This window comes from Ananas comosus, linkage group 2 (assembly GCF_001540865.1).
Source record: "Ananas comosus cultivar F153 linkage group 2, ASM154086v1, whole genome shotgun sequence".
In the NCBI taxonomy this organism is placed as follows: domain Eukaryota; kingdom Viridiplantae; phylum Streptophyta; class Magnoliopsida; order Poales; family Bromeliaceae; genus Ananas; species Ananas comosus.
In genome coordinates this window covers 3,877,424-3,900,746 of record NC_033622.1, presented here as the reverse complement: position 1 = coordinate 3,900,746, position 23,323 = coordinate 3,877,424, and the positions used below count along the sequence as shown (strand labels likewise).

The 23,323-nt window shown below is 37.2% G+C and overlaps 2 protein-coding genes across 5 annotated transcripts; both read right to left on the bottom strand.

Moving 5' to 3' along the window:
• On the bottom strand, positions 429-1,835 carry LOC109723354 (F-box/LRR-repeat protein 25-like). Its single transcript, XM_020251694.1, has 2 exons — positions 657-1,835; positions 429-512 (listed from the first exon to the last, which is right to left on the bottom strand). The coding sequence occupies exons 1-2, from the start codon at positions 1,779-1,781 to the stop codon at positions 429-431; spliced, it is 1,209 nt and encodes a 402-aa protein (XP_020107283.1). The 5' UTR covers positions 1,782-1,835.
• LOC109706456 (protein COFACTOR ASSEMBLY OF COMPLEX C SUBUNIT B CCB4, chloroplastic) lies at positions 5,440-18,647 on the bottom strand. 4 transcript variants are annotated; one of them, XM_020227272.1, is made up of 8 exons: positions 18,379-18,647; positions 18,112-18,278; positions 16,425-16,524; positions 16,257-16,296; positions 13,475-13,570; positions 13,319-13,389; positions 7,278-7,361; positions 5,440-5,696 (listed from the first exon to the last, which is right to left on the bottom strand). In XM_020227272.1, the coding sequence occupies exons 1-8, from the start codon at positions 18,526-18,528 to the stop codon at positions 5,640-5,642; spliced, it is 765 nt and encodes a 254-aa protein (XP_020082861.1). In that variant the 5' UTR covers positions 18,529-18,647; the 3' UTR covers positions 5,440-5,639. The 4 variants fall into 4 exon arrangements, 3 of the variants coding, with proteins under 3 accessions (XP_020082861.1, XP_020082860.1, XP_020082859.1); XM_020227271.1 differs by having other exon boundaries at positions 7,278-7,330; positions 13,475-13,659; positions 16,223-16,296; positions 18,379-18,646; XM_020227270.1 differs by having other exon boundaries at positions 13,475-13,659; positions 16,223-16,296; positions 18,379-18,643.

Sequence of the window (23,323 nt, the reverse complement as noted above, 5' to 3'; positions counted from 1 at the left end):
CGAGGATGTTGATGTCACATCTTTCTCCAGATAGTTAATTGACCAACCGTAGGGTTCAACTTTAATGTGGCGAGACAAGCTTCAGAGACTATAAAGGTTATTTAACTTAAAACTCTATCCCTTTAGTTTGCTACATTGTTTAAAAACAACTCAGGCCAGGAGGTTTCAAGGGGCTCTGCTGATACTTTGTTTTTTATTTAGAACCAGCAAAGCTCCCCAACCCACAGAACCTTTTAATGTTACCGAGTTCAGGATCTAGGATATTGTCACCACTTCTCGATAAGCTTCTTACATGCTTTCCACCTGAGTTGCTCGATTTCATTGCTAGTGTGTTATATACACAGGCAAAAAGAATAGCTTCTAAGAGTGTGATCAAAGTTCACAACAAACTCCGATGACTATACTTACAATCATCATAAATTCACATATCAAGAAGGCTTAGCAGGAGAAATTATAATATTACAATCTACAAACAGCAAAAGTGCAGCAAGGTACATGAATTTGCAGCTTCTCTACACGAAATACAGCAAACGAAAACCAAGAGAACAACAACAAGATCTCAACCCAAAGAAGGGCAACTAATCGAGTAATTCTTGGAAGAGAGAATTTCAGCCAACAATAAACTGAAAGATTGCTATAAATTATCGAAACCATACCTCACAAATGAACCACCAGTTGACAGACAAAAGCCTAACGTGGGAGAGCGGCTGCATCAAGTTCTTCCACAGGTGGTAATTTCCGCCGAAAGGATCGTCGACCGTGGAATGCAGAAAGGCCTCCTCCAGCTTTGGGGCTGCGCGTTCGAACACTCTTAGATAGCGGAAGTCGCCCCAGTAGAAGAGGCGGCAGAGCCGGGGAGTGTTGGCGACGACGACGGTACCGAGCTTCTCGGAATCCTGCACCATGAGGCGCCTCATCCTCGGCGCCCAAACCTGGATTCCCGAGTCTGCTCCGGGCTCGATCTCGACTCTTTCAAGGGACAGGAACTCGAGCCCCTGTAATGACTGGAGGAGTGCCGGAGGGCTGGCGACTTGGACATCGAAGAGGACGAGCGTGCGGACAGAGGGGAAGGGAAGGGAGAGATGGAGGACGCTCCGACAGAAGATCCGGAGGGTGGAGATGGTGTGGCGGGGGCCGAGGAAAGTGAAAACTTCCGGAGGGTCCTTGATGGTGAGCTCCGCTATGACGGGGCATGAGTTGAGCAGCGACATGGAATCGGCGACGCCGACATTGTCGAGTTTGAGGGCGCGGAGGGAGGGGAAGGCGGGAGGGCCGGCGGAAGGGGGTTCGTGGGAGACGGTGCAGTCGGCGAGGCTGAGGGTGGAGAGGAGGGGGCAGGAGCGGAAGGCTGAGGCGGGGAGGGGATCGGCGTCGTCGGAGATGTCGAGGGAGGTGAGCCCGCGGCATAATTCGAAGAGGGAGAGGGGGAGGGGGGTGCGGTCGCCGACCCCGAAACCGAATTCAAGGCGGGCGACGTTGTGGGCAGCGGCGAAGCGGATCCAGCGGTCGGCGGCTTCGGAGTCTTGGATGCCGGGGAAGAAGATATAGGGGATCGTCATGCAGTAGGGGGAGGCGGAGAGATGCTCCAGGCAGCGGTCGATTCTGGAGATGAAGACGTCCGTATTCAAGACGGCGGCTCCGCCGAAGTCGAAGGCGCGGGCGGTGGTCCAGACGTGGCGCCAGCGGCGGGAAAGGAGGGAGGAGCGGAGCATGTCCTTCAGGGGGAGGAGGGAGATGATTCTGCTGAGGAGCTCGTCAGGGAGCTCGCTGATGAGGTCCATCGGGGAGGAACGTCGAGTGTGGTGGACGACGGGTGAACAAGTTCTTGCGCTTATGTTTTGGTGCGGAGGCTGGGGAGGTGGCGAATGGGCGGGGGAAGGAAACGAATGGAGATTTAAAATAAATAAAGTATAAGTATTTGTAATTATTCTAAATGTAAGGGTTAATTACATAATTTGTCAATCTTTTACGGCCAATTTGCATAAAAAATCCACTTATTTTGGGCGTTTGCAAAATCGGGCCACCTTTTTCATTTTTGCATATTCAATCCGCTTTTTCAGCAAACTGACCAAAATACCCTTATTACTTTTTCTCTTTCCTCTTTCTCTCTCTTCTTCGTTTCTCTCGTTCTTTTTTTTTTCTCGCCGGTAGAGCGGAGGCGGAGCGGAGGCAGAAACGGTCCGTCTCGCCTCTCACCCTCATGCTCTCGCCCTCGCCCTTGCCCTCGTCCATACACCCCCCACCTTCCTCGCCTCCGACCCCGTTAAGGCCGCGCCGCAACTTTTTTTTTTTTGCTTTTTTCTTTTCTTTTCTTCTCCGACTCTTCTCCACCGTCTCCGACGACGACGCCTCTCGCCCTCTCCATCTCTCTCTCTCCTCATTTTGCGATGCCTCCGAGACGATTTTACTCGCCGGCGCGACGTTCGCACTACTGAGGTCACTGCGGCGTCACACGCCTCGGAGCGGGATCCTTTAGCGAGTCGTCGTCTACCGACGCCGAGCGTTGGCAGGAGAATGTGACAAAAAAATTATAGAAAACAGAAAAAAAAATAAAGATAAAAATTATATAAAAAGAAGGATGAAGATGCAATAAATCAGTTAATAAAAAAAAAAATTATAAGTTGCACTATTTAATATGTAACTGCTGCTTAAAGATAAAATTATACTCTTTGAACAAAAATTATACTATTTTTTACTAAACTGCTAATCATTAATGATATTAATTGCTGTCTTTTGTGCACGTTCACCTATTGTTGGGCACTATTTCTCCTCTTATTACCACAGAAAGGCTGCAAGAAACAGTGCAAACAAGAGGAGCAAACAGTATAAATATCTCTAGACAGGGTGCAGTTCTCCTCTTATTGGCATTGTTTCTCTTGTGCACTATTCTTATCTCCACTATTGTTTACACAGAAATGGTGGCATACAAGAGAAGAAACAGTAGATATATATCTTAAACAGTGCAGTTTCTCCCTTGTTGCACTATTTTTTCTCCTGTTTATACACGAAATGGGGCACAAGAGGAAAAACATATATTAATATCTATTGAAAAACAAGTGCAGTTTTCTTCTCTTCTTGCATTTTTTTCCTCTCTCTTTTTGCACTATTCCCTCTTATTACACAGAAATGGTGCACACACCGAGGAGAAACAGTATAAATATCTCTAAAAGGGGTAAGTTAAAGAAAAAACAGTGTAACGAGAGAGAAATGGTGCAACAAGAGAATAAACACTGGCAACTTTTGTTTAAAGAGTGTAACATTCATCTAATGGATGCAGTTACATCTGAAAGAGTGTAATAAGAAGAAAACAGTAATAAATATTTCTCAAAAAGTGTAATTTTTGTTTAAAAAGGTGTAGTTTTTCATTCTCAAAGCTCATTTACATTTAAATAGGTCAACTTATAATTTTTTTTGCATTAAACCGATACAATTGATGTCACATGCCTTCTTTTTATATAATTTTTTATCTTGTATTTTTTTTTTTTTCTGTTTTTCTATAATTTTTTTTTGTCACCTCTCTGCACAACAGCGCACGGTGCGCGAGAACCGGCTAAGCGACCCCGCTCGAGCCTGTAGCGCCGAGTGACCTCCACGGTGTCCGGACGTCGGCGCCGGACGCGAAAATGCATCGTCGTCGAAGGCGCAGAGAAAAGGGAAAGAGAGATGAGAAGGGCGGGGAAGGACGAGAAGGACGAGAGAGGCATCGTCGTCGGAGACGGTGAAGAAGAGTCCGAGAAGAAAAGAAAAGAAAAAAAAAAAAAAAAAAAAAAGTCGTAGCGCGGCCTTGGCGGGGTTGGAGGCGAGGAAGGTGGGGGGTGCGTGGACGAGGGCAAGGGCCAGGGCGAGGGCTAGAGAATGAGGGTAAGAGGCGAGATGGACCGTTTCCGCCTCCGCTCTGCCGGCGAGAAAAAAAAAGAACGAGAGAAACGAAGAGGAGAGAGAAAGAGGAAAGAGAAAAAGTAAAAAGGGTATTTTGGTCAGTTTGCTGAAAAAGTGGACCGAATCTGCAAAAACGAAAAGGTGGCCCGATTTTGCAAAAGCCCAAAATAAGTGGATTTTTTATGCAAATTGGCCATCTTTTACCCATCAATAATCATAAATAAGAATATCTATCTTTAACCTAAATAAAACCACAATATTTCTTGCCACGTGGTAAGAAACCCTTCATCCTCATAATAATAATTATAATATAATATAATATAATAATCTATTAACCACTCTCCTCCCCAACTATATGATATAGTATATAATTCATTAATGTTTCAATTAATTATATAATAACATTTCATCTATTAACTATAACATTTTATCTATTAATTCTTTTTTTTTTTGTTCGTAATAACACTCTCTCCCTCACCCCTTTCCCTCCCCTCTCCTCCACCCCTTCCCCTCCCCTCTCCTTTTCAACTATACGTTTTTGGTCGTATAGTATATGATTTATTAATGTTTCATCAATTATTTGTATATTAATGTTTCATCAATTAATAATAATTATAATCATAATTGATTACTAGACTAATTTTAAATACGTCTTTGTCTTTTCGTACATGGCCACCATTTCATTCTTTCATTTTGCTACTTTTTTTATAAAATTTTAAAATACATTTACCTAATATGTAAAATAATTAGATTTTAAATTTAGACTCACAATATTAATCATTACAAGATTAATTTTATTTGAATGTTCTTACGCCGATCCTCCTCTACACATATGGCCTTTACAATCTCCATGCCACCTATCCCATCCGTGAGTATTTTTTTTTCAAATATAGCAATTTTTTTATATAGATTTGAGTAATTTGGTGAGAATTAGCAACATTTTTAGGTTAATTAGAATTTTTTTGGTTCAGTTTGAGCGATTTGGCATGAATAGATGACATTTTGAAATGCTATATGCTATAGAATGCTCTATGTTACTTGCACAATTATTGTTTGTACTATATTATACCTTGCAAACTAAATGAATGAACAATCTATATTGTATATATTAGTATATTTCTATATACTCTAATTAGGATTTACTTAAAATATTTTTTTTTCCTGTTGCATCAACTGCTATATAATTGTCTATATTGTACCCTTTTGATATATTTAGTTATATTGATATTTTATTATTTATAATTTTTTTACTTTAACAGTAACTACCCGCCGCATTGCACAGGTACCTACACTAATATACATGAATTGTGAATCACAATGGAGCTCTCTCCGCATTTTCAAAATTCTGGACTCCACACGATACGCTAACAATGCTTTTTCCGCATTTGTCGAGATTGTGGAGCCTATTTTCTACCGCAATTCAAAAGAAATACATATAATTATAACTTATGCATCTCCAGCTATACTCTACTTCTAATTATATCAAACCTAACGGCCCTTAATGTAAGCAATAAAATAAATTAAAATTTTTAAAAATAACTTTTTAATATAGACTATTCATAAAAAATAAGTTTTTACAGCGTGTCCAAATATAGCCTTTTTTCAGCAGTGCACACAAGGTACATATCGATAAAATAAAATTTTGTTGTTTACAAAATTGACTCGTTAGGGTGGACATGTACAAACAACCACAATTTCGAATGAACTTTACAATGAACGAACCATAAATGAACAAACATAAAAACTTCTGTGGAAAGCTCCTAATAAGTGCTTGCCAATGTAGCATCCAGCTTCTCTGCCATTAGATTAATCCATGCCTACAACAAATAAGAAAATAAATTCTCACCAAATAAATTATTGAAGAGAATTAGTAGTAGTATGTTCTCATGTGATCAAGACAAAAACATAATAAATACATGCACACAAGTAATGCAGTAATATCTAAAAAGTCTAAAAAGTCGAGAAACTGATTGATGATAACAAATATCAATTTTTCGTTTGTATTTTGTACTCCAAGAAAATGAGACATTAAGTAAATAGTTTGAAATGTCCTGATTTCCACTTTATGGTTGACAATAAATAGTTTGAAACACATGGTTGGATTTCTTTTATCTATTTTCTTTTTTTTTATTGTAGTACTATTGAACGGTCACAAAGTGACTAGAATACAATTTTAGAAACATGAAAGATACTTCAAATACCCAAATCACTAGTTCCAATTCAACATCAAGATGCCTCATATAAAAAAGGGAAAACTTCAAAAACTCCCCCTGTGGTTTCATGCATTCTCACTTTAGTACCCTGTGGTTTAAAACGTATCAATTTGCCCCCCTGTGGTTTCGTTTTTATCTTTTCAGAAGCTTTTTCGTTAATATTTCGTTAAATTATATACAAAAAACTTCAGATAACCATCTATGTTTATCGAATATTCACTTTAGTATCCTTTAATTTTAATTTTGTCACTGATTTAAGAAAAAAAAAATAATACAATTGATAACAAAAAGAGAAAAATGAAACCACAGGGGGGCAAATTGATACGTTTTAAACCACAGGGTATGAAAGTGAGAATGCATGAAACCACAGGGGGGGTTTTTGAATTCCTATAAAAAATGAAACTGCTAACCCCCATATACGTAAAAAATATTATACTACACTTACCTGACAAGCACGGTACAATGATATGTACACGGAGTTGTCATGGAATCTCATTTCCTATGAGAAACAACAATCGATCCCGATCACATTACTCAGATCTACGTATTGATTAGTATCAAATCAAACACATTCATTTTTTCTACATCTCTATCTAAGATAAATATATCAATAATCACAAGTTTAAATAGTCTCCTAAAATTACCAAAAACCTCATTTGGGGTTTTCTCCAGGTTCTCAAAATAAAAATTAAAACTTAAAAAAAAAAAAAAAAAAAAAAAGTTAAAAGAAACCCCTCACTTTGGTGCCGCCATATTTAGATTATAGCAATCTTTAATGGAAATCTGTAGTTCTTGACTTTCTGTCTCCTCTTTGGGTTGATTGTTGATTTTTGCTTTCGACGTCATAAATTTTGTTAATTTTTATAGACATCTCAATTGGTTTCGCTTTCACATTATATTAACTCTTCTAAGCATATCTATGAAATTCAACAGCTTTTCTTAATGGAAGATCCTCGAACTTACGCTCACAATTGGAGATGCATGTAAAAGATCCAATAAGGACATAATACACCAGGATTGAACACTATTAATGGAGAATTTTTAGAGCCAAATAAATGAATTCAGATTTTAGAAAGAAAATCAGTCACAAATCAGGGTGCTAAATACAGCTAATCAGAAACAAGATAATCGCGTTAAGCTCAAGCATTTTATTTGAAAAGGTAATTGTCACATGAATAAACAGACCTGATCAAAATTGGTGAAGCCCCTAATAGTGTCACCACCAACAATCGCAATTCCTGTATCCCCAAGAGGTTGTAAGATAAGAGCCTAGAAAGCCGCACTGCTCATCAGCTTAACAAAGTGGTAGGGGGAAAAAAGAAAAAGAAAAGGAAAAAGCTGTCAATTCACCAATTAGACTTCTTTTGAACATTCATCACACAGGAGCATTCATCACACAGCGCAAAGGACAACATGCTTCAACAAATGAGGAAACTATGGTATAATCTTTTAGGGTTCGTTATTACCATAAAGTTGCTAGTATGATTACATGTCTATTTTCCTATTAGTTTGCTCTGGAATAAAATTATACAGTTGCCATAGTATTGCACAATGATTACATGTAAATTTCCTAGTAGCTTATTCAAGAAACTGCTGCCATATTGTTGTTTCAAGTTATTTGAACTGTCGTGATCAAATATTTTACCAATAAAAGCATATTCTGTTGTTGCATAACACATCTGTATGATGATTACTGTTTATCTCTACTTCAAACATCTATAAAGAATGTCATTCAAATTATTTACTGCACAAAGTTAGAAAGTGGATTAATTACCACCAAAGTAAAACAATGGGACATTGACAAGGAAAAAAAGTTAATGGCTTCTTATGAAGTGGGATAATATCTAATACACCCTTCAAATTTTCAAAATATCTTATATTACCCCTAGTTGACCAAAATGCCTTTATTGATTTCCAAAAATTCCTTCAAATATCCCTAAAACCCAAGAGTTTACTAATAGGATTTAGTGTTTTGAAGGGTATTTTGGGAATAGAAGGATAAATATGAAAATTTTGAATACTAGTCATGGGTATATAAGCAAAAGCCCTAGATGAATTTAACCCTGCATTCTATATATATACATTTCCGTCGCTTAGTTAAAATACTCTTCAAAGGATTTGATATTGTTTCTTCCTTGTCACAATCAACATAAGTAAATTTACACTAAAGTCCCACACCAGTAATTAAAATCTAAAATACAGAGAACCCCCTATAAATATTCGCTTTTCAACTTTAATACATTGTCTTTTAAAAACCTCATTTTGTCCCATTAAAGTTTAGGATTGTAGCACTTAATTCAACACTTATACAATTTTGTCATTATTTTTTGCATAAATTATATGGTACAACTGAGAAATTTAGTAAAGTACCTCTAATATCCTTAAAACAGTGAGAATGTATAGGAATCTTATATTCTCTATCAAATCAAGTTAGATAACTTTGTGAAACAGATTTCCGACTATTTACTAATTAAATTTACTATATTAGTAATTACCAAATTGTAACACACAATTTATGCACAAAATAGTGACAACTGCTACAACTATAGATTGTAAGGTGGCAAAATAGAGATTTTTAAAAGACGGCATAAAGTACAAAAACGGATATTTATAGAGAGGTTTTCTATATTGTAGCCTAAATTAAATGTCATTACCCTCAATAAAGAAGTGATCAAGTACCGTAAATTGCAAAGCATGCAGTAGAACACAGATTATTTAGATAGTGCATAACTTGCAGTAATTTAAGTATAGGAGAAAATCTTGCATGGTCCTTTTAACGAATCAGTACATGACTACATACATAAACCAAGGAGTCGATGACTAGAGACACCATCAAAGAAGATGAAAACAAGGGCATATCCTGCCAATGAACACTAGGACCTCTTAGGCTTGACTAGAATATATGCAGAAATGTTACTGAAATAGAGTTTACTTCAAGCCAGAACGAAAAGCTTCCAAGTTGAAGAATATACTTATCAAGCTCCACGAGCACAATTCAGCTTCCTGTCAAGCCCAAAACTCTACACTTAAAGGTTGCAAAAAGCTTGATAGCTGCTTGTCAAGCAGAGCAGCAATTCCAGAAAGTCCAACCAAACTAGGGATGTCAATGGGTTGGTTCCAGGGCGGGTTTTCAAAAACTCGAACCCAACAACCAAACCGAAACTGGAAACCAAATCCAAATCCAATTGAGTTTTGAAAATCCTTATCCAAAACCAAACCAAACCAAAAACCAAAAACCCGAAACCAAAACCCAAGACAATTATTTCTCTTTACCATATTTCAAAACATATTATATTACAATCTAAATTTCCAAAATACAAATTCAAAACAGAACAACAAACATTCACTTATATAATATACTGTAAAATCTATACAGGTTCAGGTTGGGTTCTGATCGGGTACAAATAAAATCCATATCCAAACCTAAATTCGTTGGGTTTTCATTTTTTACACCCATATCCATTTAGCATCGAGTAAACCCATCCATTCAAGTTCGGGGTCAGGTAAAATTTCGGGTATCCGTATCCATTGACATCCCTAAACCAAACAAGGCATAGTTCATCATCAGAAAGGCTCAAATTTAAATGCTTTGAAAAGCCAAGGATGTCATTGTTAGTGGTGAAAGAAAGTTTTGCCACTAGCTCATTCTTACAAGGAATAATCTTAAAAGGTGCTTTGAAATGAGAAAATTAAAAACTTTCTCAAAGCTCGTTGACCTATGATCAAATTGTCCAAAATTGACAATTTTCATGTTAGGTGTAAGAAGTTTGTTTGATCAATAGTTCAAAATAACTCTTATTAGCTAAATTATAGGCCCTTTAGTGTTTTTAAACTCTCAAGAACAAGATCTAAGGGACTAGAATTTCATTTATTCTACACTATATTTAGAATGCTTGTCAGTTGGCTTGGCACCGACTATCTATGCCACATTCATGAAAAGGATATTCAAACATTATAATTGTACTACACCGAATTTTTAATATAAAAGCAAGTGTAAATAAAAATAGTGTGAGATACTATTTTTATTGGTTAGAAAAATAAAAGATAATTTAGAAATGATTTATGGTGAAATTGGAATGAAAATAGGAGATTTAAATTCTTTTGTAAGGAACGGAGGTTATATTTCAGTTGAAAAATTCGCAGTGTCAAAAAATTGAGAATTTTGTCGAAACTATTTTTCTGAGTAAAGTTTCGCGTTATTTGGATACCCGGGCAATGAAAACGGAGCCTAGCAGCAATCTGATAAAGATTTTAGTCGGTAGACCTTTTGATGACCAAAAATTGTTCAAAATTGAAAAGTTAAGATAAATTATTTTTGATTGACTTTAATTAAGCCTGACTGTCAAATTTGAGCGCAAACGAATATTCAAAAGGGCTCCGATTAAAAGTATCAAATCAAAATTGGACTAAACTGTAAGTTGCAATTGTTAGGAGGGCCTATATGTATACCCCATGGCCTCTATCCCTTTTGTTTTGCCCAGCACAAAAGAAGAGAGGAGAGCCTTCTCTCTTTCTCTCTAGCTCACATCTCCCTCTCCCTCTCTTGTAATCTCTCCACCAAAGAGAAGAAATTGGAGGAGATTAAGCTTGGAAGAAGCTTGGAGGAGAAGATCAAGCTCAAGAACAAGTGTAGAAGCTTGGTGGACTTGGGAGTCATGGTGAGTTTTGTGATTTGAGTTAGGGTTTGGGTTAAATCCTTTAAAATTGATGTATTTAGGATCTCTAAATAATCCTAAACTAGTTTAATTAAGGGATTATCAAGAATAATGAGACTCTCTTGAGGATCTAAAAACCTAGGACTGAAATTGGAGCTTTTGTCCCTATGAGGTTTTGAACTACATTGATCCTCTAATACTCTAATTGAAGGTTAGAAGAACACACCCAACAACTTTAATTTGGAAGTGTCGCGGCATTGTGATCAATTGGAGGAAACGAGTCAATTCATGAAGATTTGGGTTTGTTAGGCTTCAAGGATGGCGAATCGTCGTTGGAAGCCCAATTGCAAGTGTCGACGAGCAATTGGGAGCGTTTCAATGTGGGTTGTGTTGCATCGAAGTGACTTCGTCACCTCTCATGTCTAGAGAGTATTTTATATAAATAATTGATGCATGTTGATTGGTAGTTCAATTAGTAATTGTGCAATTATAAAGCATATGATTCTAAAGGAGGGACTACCATTATAAAGATTAATTAGATGTGTGGACCTACATATATAATGTAATTATGCATGTTAGGGTTCAAGTATATTTATTGCCATATAAATTGCATGCTACCTGATCTATGTAATAGATAATCATTGATGCAAGTTACCAACTTAGCATGTATAAGTATAGACCATTTGAACATTGAGAACCCCAGAAATGCAAGAGAATTAGTAGAACAAACTAGTGAATGGACTTTGAAAAACATGTATGCATATATATGTATAATTATGCATGTTAGGGTTCAAGTATATGTATTGACATTGTAATTTGCATGTTTCCTAAATTAGAAGTAGACAACTATTGTTGAGAACTCTAAAAACTTAGGATGCATGAGTATAGTGCCATATGAATCCTAGAGATGCAATGAACTAGTAGAGTGAACTAGTTGTATGAATATAGGTTGGATAACATAGTGGTAGGACAACCACTCGAATTTGTGTGACATTAGAACCTAGAAAGGTTGACAAGTAGCGTAAAACACAGAAACCCTCAGTGATGTGATTAAGGTGAGATGAACCTTAAGGCAAATGTAGCTCGAGAACATGATTGTAGAACCTAGTGCCATATAGGTTGAAAATCTTAAATATGTCAATTGAGTCGCTCTATGACATTGGTGTCATGTGGTATTAGGTGCCTTGTTAAGCATTGTGCACATGATTACAGCTTGCAAGGGCCAAATGAGCTCAATTAGCAGTTGCTCGTAGGGGTCGCTCCCCTAGGGCTTGGTCCTCCGGAGGTATACTAATACCATGCGGGTGCACCCACTTTGCTTTTTGAGAGCCAATTGGGTGATGGATGCGATGCACGACCTCGGGTGATGGATGCATAGCACGACCCAAAGGGGTGATGGATGGTGGACACGACCCATGAGTCATGGCGCAGGCGGGGACCAGACTCCATGTGGGTCCCCGTGAGATTGGGTAAATGGTTACATTCGAATAACATGAACCGAATTGATGCATAGTCAAAATTTGAGACATGACCCCATTCTACTTCGTGTAGGGTGTGTGGATTTAGTTGCTATGTATAGGGGGAATTCTCTAGAGTATTGAAAGATTGGATAAAGAAATAGTGAGTAAAATTGCTATGTATAGTGGGAATTCTCTAAAGTAGAGTATTGAAAGATTGGATAAAGAAATAGTGAGTAAAATCTAGTTACACCATATGATGGATTTCATTATCGCATATATATAGTGAGGCATAAGCATCGTACTTCTTTATGCATACTGTAGAGATTCATATGTTTAGTTGATATTATCTCACTCTATTTGTTATGCTTATGTTGTCTCTTTTGGACCTGGTGGGTCGAGCTTTTCCCTTCGGTGGCCGTACTCACTGGAAATTATATCTATAGTTTTCACCCCCGTGTTTTACAGGTCCACACGTGAGCGGCGCGGCGGCATGAAGAAAGGACCTAACTTGATAGTTAGCATCCTGCCATTGTGACGAAGATAGATGTATCCTCGAACAGTGTAGCTTAAGAGTATAGAAAAGAGAGAAATTGTAATAAAAATTTGATTGTATTTGGAAAGAAAATGTAATATAGAATTTGAATGTAAGGAATGCTTGTAATAGCATAGTTGTCTGATATTTATGATACTTTCCTTATACAATATGTGAATGAATTCTATTCCTGTTTGGAATGTTATAAATTGTACTGATTGTGACACCTTGGGCGAAAAGTCTGTCCGTTCAGCGGGTCTAGCACACGCGCCCCTGCAAGGCTTCTTCCAACTATTTGGGGAAGGGACGGCGGGGCGTGAAAATAATATATAGTAATACACAGTTCAAACAATATAAATCGAAGTTATCAATGTAGATCACGAATAGTAATGTCCATAGCATCAGCTGCAAATTATTAGCATCCAAATGATTTTGAAATTACTGTATGACACATTTGCCTTTAGCTAGGTTTCACTACCATATTAACTTAGAAAAGTAATTACACACGCAATTGAAAAGAGCAAAGCAAAAACAAGATAAACAAACAAACAGCTTATGAAAAAGTACATAAATTGGCACCTGCGTATTAGTAGGTAAGAAGGGAAGCTCAGATCTTCCAGGATAGAGGGAAAGATTCGCCAAGTAACTTTCTGGGAAAAGAGATGATGAAAAGACTGAACTAGATGTTGTGAAAATGAGTGATATTATATCTTAAAAATAAGCTAGGACACGTACGCTTTCCAGATTTCATGACACTTTTATAGAGTGATCCTTCGATCAATTTATGCACATCCACAATCATTGCATCCCCATCTTTGTTAAGTGACTCCGCTGCAAAGCCAATTTGAAGAAGGCAGTCACCTCCATGCACGACAACAAAAGATTTACAACATGTCGCTGTTGAAAGAGATTTCCATGCCCTAGTAATGATAAAGTTAAAGAAAACTTAGTCGACATATATTTCTGATGGATCAACAAGCTTCTCAATGGCGTACAAATATAAATTTTTAAATCTACTCTGAAATGTATAAAAAGGACTCGTTACATGAATTCCAAGCAGTCATCAATCCAAGGACTCCACAATCTATACCATGTCAAGCATTAAGTTATTTACAATGTTGTACAACCAACTACCAACCCTAAGCCCCCGTTTGGTTCGGGGTTAAGGGATGGAATAACCCCTTAACCCCGATGTTAGCTAACCCCACCCCACCACACTACTTCAACCAAACAAAACACTATTTTACCCACTATCCTTCTTATCCCATCTACTCCAACCAAACACTATTTTTCTTAATCCTGGACTAACTCCAACCCCCAACCAAACACAAAAAATACTCTAACCCCACCTTAACCCTGAACTTAACCCTATCCCTGAAATAACTAGTTTTTTCTTAACCCCGAACCAAAAGATAGCTAAATTAATAAACTTTAAAGGCACCGTCAAATTTATACATCACGCTTTATAATTATATATTATCTTACATGTTCAGCACTTGCTTACTAAATATCTATAAAGTTAGAGAATGATACAACTTTGATATCCTTAAGGGTGCGTTTGGTTCGCGCTTTCTTTTTAAGATTCCTAATAATCCAATAGGAATAAAAAAATATAACGGTGTTTGACTAAACGCACTTAGTAATCTAGTTAGTAATATTGAATTTACTTGGGAATGAAATGCATTCCAAAATATTAATCTCATTCCTTTGAGGAAGGGTGGGTATCCTTATATTAATGGATTGGGGTAATTATAATATGTCTAATCTCTTTCTTTCTTCCTACCCACCGGCTAGTTGGTATTATTTTTCTTTACACTCTAACCTCATATCTCTCTCTAAACTTATCTTTTTCTCTCTAAACTTCAACTCCTTTTCTCTCTCTAAACTAAGCTATTTCTCCCTCTCTTTTTCTAAAATCTCAACCCTCTCATTCTCTCTAATCTCAACTCTATTTCTCTTCCTATTTCTTTAATTATGCTCTCTCTTTCTAATCTATATTCTCTCTCTCTTTTTTCTAAAAAGACGTTGAAACTTTTTTATAGTATTATTTAAAATTAATTAAAAAAATAAATTAATTAATTATATATTTTTCATAATCTTAAATAACATTGACTAAATAATATGACCGTACGAACCAAACATCGAAATACTATATTCCTAGTAATAGGATGAATAGGAATAAGATTCTCGGATATCAGTTTACTCCAAGTAATCTTTCAGAGTGCAAACCAAACGCACCCTAAAAACTATTTGTTGCCGTATATTGGAAGATGCAATATATTACAGTTTTCTATCTTATACACCAATCCACGTAATATAATACAATCAATTGACACCTTAGAAGAATCCTCTTCAGTACATTTACAACTCATTATTTCCCTCCTAATTATTTGTCATCAATCAGTCGAGCAAAACCGCAATGTCTGTTATATATCTATCAATTCTGAGTGGGGCCTTGTAATCTTTTCCGTTTCCATCAAAGCAATCGGCATGACTCCTACCACTAGCAGTTCTGAAACTTGCAAAACACTGGCGTGCTGCTAGCACAGAGCCAAGCAAGCAAATGCACATGCTAGGGAGGGTCATTAATAAGCTATATGTGAAATTAGTTTTTCATGAAACATTTCCTCTTCTTATCTGTCAACATATAAATGCACATGCTAGAGAGGGTCATTAATAAACTATATGTGAAATTAGTTTTTCATGAAACCTTTCCTCTTCTTATCTGTCAATACATAACTAACTAATTACTTTATGTGCAAAAGAAAGATTAATCTTCTATTCTCATGCAGATCAACAATTCAACATTGATCCTTACTGGATTGATTTGTTTAATGGACAAGCATTTATATAAATTGGTAAAATTAAATTGAAACCAAATTGGTCAAACTGGTTTGATTTTGTTAGTTTCTTCACTATGTTGGGTTCAGTTTTAGCTATTAAATCAACAGAATTGATACCAGTTCAGTTTATTTTCATCCTCACACCAACTAGAGCCAACAGGGCACGCCATTAAGTCATAATGCAAGTCTTCTATCCCTTCACAAGTGATCCTAGGTCTGAGCACAAGGATGAGACTGCATTTGGTAGCTAGCTTCAAACAAGGATAATGCTCTCACAGACACATCGGTGAAAATAAACTTTCGCATTGAGTGCACTGGTGCTTCATGCGTTTCTATGAATAGCATTTTAAAACGAAATGTTATATGGTGATAAGAACTAACACAGCAAACATAAATCAGCTGGGACAAGGTTATAATAACATAGTTTCAACCTGAATAAATCCGAAGTTTCAGCAGTTCAGCTTTCTTGAAAGCTTTTTAGCTAATCATAGATAATTCAAAAGGATATTGCTTTTCGTAAAACAAATTTCAGCTGATGCATTCAAGAAATGGAAAATAGCTCAAATTCCTCAATCAGAAATAGGTATCAACCAGAAGAATAAAGCTAAGCACACACTGTTATGATAAAAATATATTATACCACAGCAACTCAAGAACTGCGCGATTGGCAATACCAGATTTTATCCGTTCACATTCAACACCTTGAGGAACAACCTGAATCAACACCACAAACAGATTTAAAAGAAAGTAAAGAAAACTGAGAGAAATAAGTTATAGCAACAAGCATCGATATTGAACAAAAGAGGGAAAAATAAAGTTAATGTAAGTGCATAATCACTCACTGGAGAAACAACTTTTGGTCGAATGGACAACCATACAAGACCAGTGAGAATGTCGGTTACAGCCAAAGCAAGAGTTAGTATGTCCGCTCTTGACTGTGAACTTTGCAGAAAACAAAAAGTCATGAAGTTAGTAGAACCTTATTGCACAAAAATGTAAAGGATTTGATAAAATTAAGAAAACGAGTCCCCTTCCACTATAACAAGAATTCCAGAAGAAGTTAGAATACTGATAACATGCTCTGTATCCTAAATCATCAGTGAATCAGCAGTTACGGTGACTAATACATAATGCATCCTCTGTAAGTGACTTCCAGCTGAGATTTTTATAAAGAAGTAAAGAGTAACTTGTTAACAACAAAGGCGAGTACAAGAACCAAGTGAAACATGTCATAACAACCTGTGCTTCTACCACTAAATCACAGGTAAAGTTCTTGAATATATCTTGAACATAAATACATAACACCAACCATATGTTGCACAATTGAGAATAAATGTCCAAAGAAATAGAAATAATAACCATAAAGCATGATTTATCTTAACAAAAGAAATACTTTCGTGCAGCCCTATGTGATTGATCAACAGTTCATAGCAACGGAAACAAACTGTTTCTTTATTCTTTAGTTGCGAAGGTAAAATATACTGCAAGCAAATTACTTCAGTGGAAAATGGATGAAACCAATATCTATGCTTAGCTATTTTTGATAGCCTTCTCAGTTGCTCAAATAAAAGGGTTAGGTGGCACAATGCATTCCTCCTACAGGCAATCACGCATTTTATTTTTACAAGATAAAAGAAATGATGTCTATTTATAACCGGCTAAATGTGTATCTTTTTGCCAAGTGCATTCCTACGTTCAATATGTGATTGATCTTTTGAGTAATAGAAAATCAAAGAATATCAAAGTCAATCCTAAACCCTTTCAGTTTCAAGAGGTCCTAGCTTGAATTCCCACATCCTTCATTTAATGGCATTAATTGATCCCCACCATACACTTGGAGTGGCGGTGTTAGAAGTATCCACGTCCTCTTTCCTAAAATAAGATTGATTTTTCTAGGTAATATCCTTTTCAAAATCAGATACCATAATATACAACAGCCCCTCTTAAATTTCCTTTTTGCAAATAGTGCCAACAAATCTATATTTGCAGGAATGACCCTCTTCTTGCCACACGAGCACCATGTTGGAATTTCAAGTTGAACACACTAATTTATTCACCGTGTTTAAACACAGTAAATGAATTACCACATTAGCAATGCGCAGATCATCGTGTTGTCTTTGCCTTAGCAGCACGCAGACTACATCAAAGAGAACAGGTAAATGAGTTATTATGTGCAACATGCCTGTCAAGCATGGCACTTACGTTACAAGGAGAGGATCATTTATGCAAATATAAATTTGTACGGGTCATTCGCTGAAAAAATACAATTAAAAAAAGCCTCTATTTGGATGCATGAACATCTTACTTAGTATATCTCTTTAATTTACTCAAAAAGCTGTGATTGCCTTCAACTCATTTTATCGGAACAAGGTGAATTTTTTTTCGTACAATCAAATAAGGGATGTCAACACATTTCAAAAAGTCAATTACGTACAAAAATCTTTATATCTAAGTTCAAGCAGGGCAATTCACAATTGTGAAGACTGAAGAAGAATGCGGCGAATTGAATCCAGCAGCGATCAGATCAACCTTGAAGCATCAGCAACGGGAGCGATTCCGGAGAAGGCGCGGTTAAGAAGAACGGCGAGCAAGGCAACGCCGCCGACGAAGATGGGCGAGCTCCGCACGAGCGCGTCGTTTCTGGAAACCCATTCCCGCACCAAATCCCGCCGCGGCTTCGGACCTCTGTAGGTCCTCTTTTAACCGCACCCCATAAAAGTATTAGATAGATATAGAAGAGGAGAGAGAGAGATAGAGAGGGAGGGAGGGAGGGAGGGAGGGAGGGAGAGAAATCACCTGAGAAGAAGCCGAGCGAGGAGAGGAAGAAGAGGAGGAAAAGGGTTTAAAGAGCGGGGAAGATGGGGGGGATACGGGGTTGCGACGGCAAGGAAGGCGGAGCGGGAGGGAGGAGAAGGCTCGGAGTAGGAGAAGCCCGCGCGCTTCCATCGGCGAGCTCAGACAGCCCGGCTAGTGGTCGGCCGTCGGCTGGTTGCTAGTGGTACACTGCCAACTGCCGAAACCCCATCCATATGCAGGAGGACTTTTAGCCATGTAGTCCTCCGGGAATTTGTATTTACAAATTAATACTGCAATAGTTTTATTTTTCAAATCTATACGCTGACCTACGCCACGTAGACACCGTGTAGGAGGAGCGGGCAGGAAAAAAAAAAAAAAAAAAAAAAAAAAANAACATTCTTCCTCCTTCTCCTCCCCCCCCCCCCCTCTCTCTCTCTCTCTCTCTCTCTCTCTCTCTCTCTCTCTCTCGCCACTCCCCGTCCTACAATCTATTTGCCTAGGGTTAATTCGTACTCTCCGCCGCGCGGCCGCTGCTTCCCCTCTCCGATGATTCAGGGATTTGATGCCGCCGCGGATCCATACGGTACTCAACCAGCACCTCTCCGAAAATCCATTCACCTCCCTGCCGTGATTTGCCACCCCAAATCTGTGCAATTAATGCCTCCGCCACGAACAATAAATGCATGATCACCTCCGACACTGCTAGCCCTTTCTCCCTCCATCTCTTTTCTCTCTCTGTCGTAGATTCATTTTTCTTCTTCTTTCCTTGCCTTATTCCTTATCATCTTCTTCTCAGTGGTGTATTTTGGTGATATATATATTTTTTTAACTACCTTACTACTTAGCATCTTCTTTTGGATAGGGAATGGATTAATGTGTTATATTTTGCATTTTGTTACTACTTGTTGTCTTCTTTTCAATGGTGTATTTTGGTGAAGTGTTTTTTTGCGGCGTTTCTATTTAGCATCTTCTTCTGATGAGGAGATGAATTGCTATATTTTTGTAGATTATTTTTTGCCATTTTTTAATTGCTCTTTTCTTTGGTGGTTGTGTTGCTCCTTCTACTCCTTGGTGTGAGGCGATGATGATATGGATAGTAATTCCCAAATATTACCTTATTCGCTAAATTTGTGGTATATGGCATGGCCTCCTGGATGGCAAGTGATGATAATATGAGCAATTCCCGAATATTACCTTCTCTGCTGGATTTCAACTTAATGGCATGGTAGGATGAATGGCCCCTCAGCAATTCCTGCAGCCTATGTGTAGGTTTTCAACTGATTCTAAGAGTTTATAGATATTTTTACAGAATTATGATCCATACTGAGCCTTTTATCACTTCCTATTTTATAATTATTTGTAGGCAATCCCTGCAGCCTATTGTGTAGTCCTCAAGCGATTCTGGGAGCCTTCAGATATTTTCTGCTGAATTCTGATCCATACTGAGCCTTGCATTATTTCATGTTCTATACTTATTAATTTTTACTTATTTAATGGTAAACCTCCTACTAAATTTTGATTCATGCTGGAAGTTTCACACTTATTTTTTATGATCAACTTTCCTCTTGGTGTTTGTTCTTTTCTTCTACTCTTGGCTGAAGTTGTGTTTCGTATTGTGAGTTTTACACTAATTTATTTTTTATGTTCAACCTTTCTTTTAGTATTTTTTTTTTTTCTTTTACTCTTGGCCATGATTGTGTTTTGCTGTTTATATTTTCCTAAACTATTTTTTTTGCCCTTGGCTGATTTCGGTGGATATAATTTTTTCTTCATAGTGTCAAATGCTTTTAGTTTCTAACTTTTGTTGATTACTTTAAGCATCTGAGAATCAATATGTTTTTTTATTTTTATTCATGTAAGTGTTGAAGGCATCATAATTAATACTTTTGCTGCGGACCAGTTTGGCTTGATGAAAACATCTAATGAGGGTTTAAATTAAATGTGCCACTGAGGTTGCGCATTGAATTATCTAGAGATCAATTTTGTTGCGTTTTCTTCTCTGCTCTCTGTAAATGTGAGAGTGCACATAAGTAAATATATAGATACTACATATATGTATTTGTTGAATATTTATATTGCTAAGTTGTTTTTCCATTTGCACCCCAATTTTTACCGGAATCTGTGTAGGCTTCTCTCGCTTCACGACTGTCTGCTTTCTTCAATCTCAAACTAAAAAACTTTTCTCTTTGGTTTTGTTCTGCTGTTCTTTATTCTCATATCTGGTGATTAGCTTTAAATTGTCTTTGCTTAGTTGTTGGGAATATATGTATAAACGATGTATATTTTACAATATTTATACAGATATTTATACCATTTATGCAAACGTTGCACTATTATGATAGGATGTTGCACCATTTAAATGTGTGTTGCACTCTCTTTTAAAAAAAATTAAATTTTATTGCATATTAAATAAAGTTTTAAATTTCTTGAAAATGACAACTTTTGAACCATAATTACATGTACCCTTCTCGTGAAACAAGAATTTTCATTCAAGACAAAATAAAAAGAATAAAATATAATAAATAAGATAAAAAAGTGCAACATCCTCTCAAATAGTGCAACATGCTCTTCCAAATAGTGCAATATCTATATAAGTAGTGCAAATATGCATTGTTAATACATATTTTGCATGATTTTTATACTAAATTATATATAGTTTAGTATAGTATGTGAAAATAATATAATATTTTACAAGATACTATAAAAATAATATAATATATTTATAAACGGTGTATATTTTATACTATTTGTACAGATATTTATACCATTTGTGTAAACATTGCACTATTATGAGAGGATATTGCACCATTTAGATGTGTGTTGCACTCTTTCTTTTTGAAAATTAAATTTCATTNTTGCATATTAAATAAAGTATCAAATTTCTTGAAAATGACAACTGTTAAACCATAATTACATATAGGTTTCTCGTTAAACGAGAATCCTCATTTAAAATAAAATAAAAAGAATAAAGTATAATTAATAAGATGAAAAAGTGCAATATCCTCTCAAATAGTACAACATACTCTTCCAAGTAGTGCAATATCTGTATAAATAGTACAACATATGCATTTTTAATACACATTTTGCATGATTTTTACACTAAATTATGTATAATTTAGTATGTTACACGAAAATAATATAATATATTTGTCATGCCTCAGGATCACTTTTTGGATTTAAAACGATGCAGAAATGCCCAATTTTTTTTTTAAAAAAAAAAACTTTGACTCCAGAGAATGTCAGATCCGCCACAAATATAGGAAATCTACTGTTCACACGGACAGAGTCTTCCCTGTATTTGTACGGTGTCGCACAAGTACAAGATACAACCACACAGTATGAACATCCACATACATTCACCATTCACATACATCATTCACATTCATCACAGTTTATCATAAATCCATATCTATTAGCTTAAAACATTTTTCATTTGAAAACTTATTTTGAAATACTAAGAATTAGGAAAACCAGAAAACCCTTTTTAAAATCGTTTCCCACACGAAAACCTTTTCTTTTGAAACACGCTACCACGAGAGGTAGAAAACCATTTTCATCTTATAAAGGAACCATAAGCACATTATTACTTTCACAAAAACATATTTGTCCAAATAAATGAAAACCAACTGAACTATAATATCTAAGTCATTTATTTTGAGAATGTAGAGTTAGGAATTTAAACCAAATCCACCGGGTCGGAAGCTCTAAACCGATCGCTAGATCCGCGCCTCACGCACCATCCCGACTAGGATCCGCAACGTCACCTGAAAGGGGGTGGGGAGTGAAAATATGTACACATGTCTCCCCTCCCAGTGGGTACCGCAAGCCGACGAGGGCGAGGGGTACTCACCAGTCAAGGAGGATAACTAAAAGTATAGATAACAGTAATACAGTAGCAATGATAAGTAAAGGAATGAGATACATATAAATCACTACCGCTACTGTATGCATGCATCAACAGGATGATAAGTCCAAAAGTACCCAATTAGAAATCTGCCATATCGGTCCGTAGATCTCAGGCCTGTGCCACTACTACTCTAACCTGTAAATGACCCTAGCATAAGCCCTTGGGTCAGAAAGATATATGACCCTATCATAAGCTCTTTGGTTTGAAAGCATATAGCCCTAACATAAGCTCTTGGGTCTGAAAGGTATATGACACTAGCATAAGCTCTTGGGCCTAAAAGCATATAACCCTAGCATAAGCTCTTGGGCTCACGGGATAGCGCTCCCGACCACTTTTCCAAAAAAGAACACCCCCTTACGGTGGATCATACTGCTGGTGTTCGTGAAATGCGTACGAACAGAGTCGATCGATGCTGATATGCTCAATAGCCAACTGTCGGCAACCAGCCGACAATCCTACTCCTCAGGGTATACCGACCGTATAGGTCACCAAGTAGTCGAGCTGACCAAGTAGGTCACAATACCAAATGCAATGAACTGACCGACCAGGTCACAGATCTCAGATATAATCACAAAACCGCTCTACTTCTAAACCATGATACTGGGTATGCAAACTATCCAAGTATAGCAATAAAGAGATATGGTATAGGTGCTAGACTCAACATATAACACGCAAGGTAATAATAAGAAAAGAGTGAAGGAAATGTCACTGAGCGTACACCACTGTACCGATTTCGGGTTGAAGTACCCACCTGTACGAATAACTTGCATGTATCCCGACTGTGGAAAATCATCAACCGGACCTACGGAGGGTCCACCGGGTTAGTATCTAACCCACAAACAAAGAACACTAAAATCCACAACCCCACAAATAATCCCACGGGGATCGGTTTTCCAAAACCGATTACCGTAACTCGCCGAAAGTCCCGAAAATCGCCCCGGGACTCCGTCGGGACCCACGAAGTGCCCCGGAACTCACCGACTCATGCCACGAGTCAACCGCTGCCACCCAACACTATAATTAAGGTGTCCTGGCAGC

Excerpts from the sequence above, each read along its gene's own strand:
- LOC109706456 (XM_020227270.1), bottom strand. The coding sequence starts at position 18,528 with ATGGAAGCGCGCGGGCTTCTCCTACTCCGAGCCTTCTCCTCCCTCCCG. Across the intron at positions 18,279-18,378 it reads CTCGCTCGGCTTCTTCTCAG|AGGACCTACAGAGGTCCGAA; the intron begins GTGATTTCTCTC and ends TGCGGTTAAAAG. Across the intron at positions 13,390-13,474 it reads TGTCATGAAATCTGGAAAGC|AAAGTTACTTGGCGAATCTT; the intron begins GTACGTGTCCTA and ends CTCTTTTCCCAG.
- LOC109723354 (XM_020251694.1), bottom strand. The coding sequence starts at position 1,781 with ATGGACCTCATCAGCGAGCTCCCTGACGAGCTCCTCAGCAGAATCATC. Across the intron at positions 513-656 it reads ACTGGTGGTTCATTTGTGAG|AGAAGCTGCAAATTCATGTA; the intron begins GTATGGTTTCGA and ends TATTTCGTGTAG.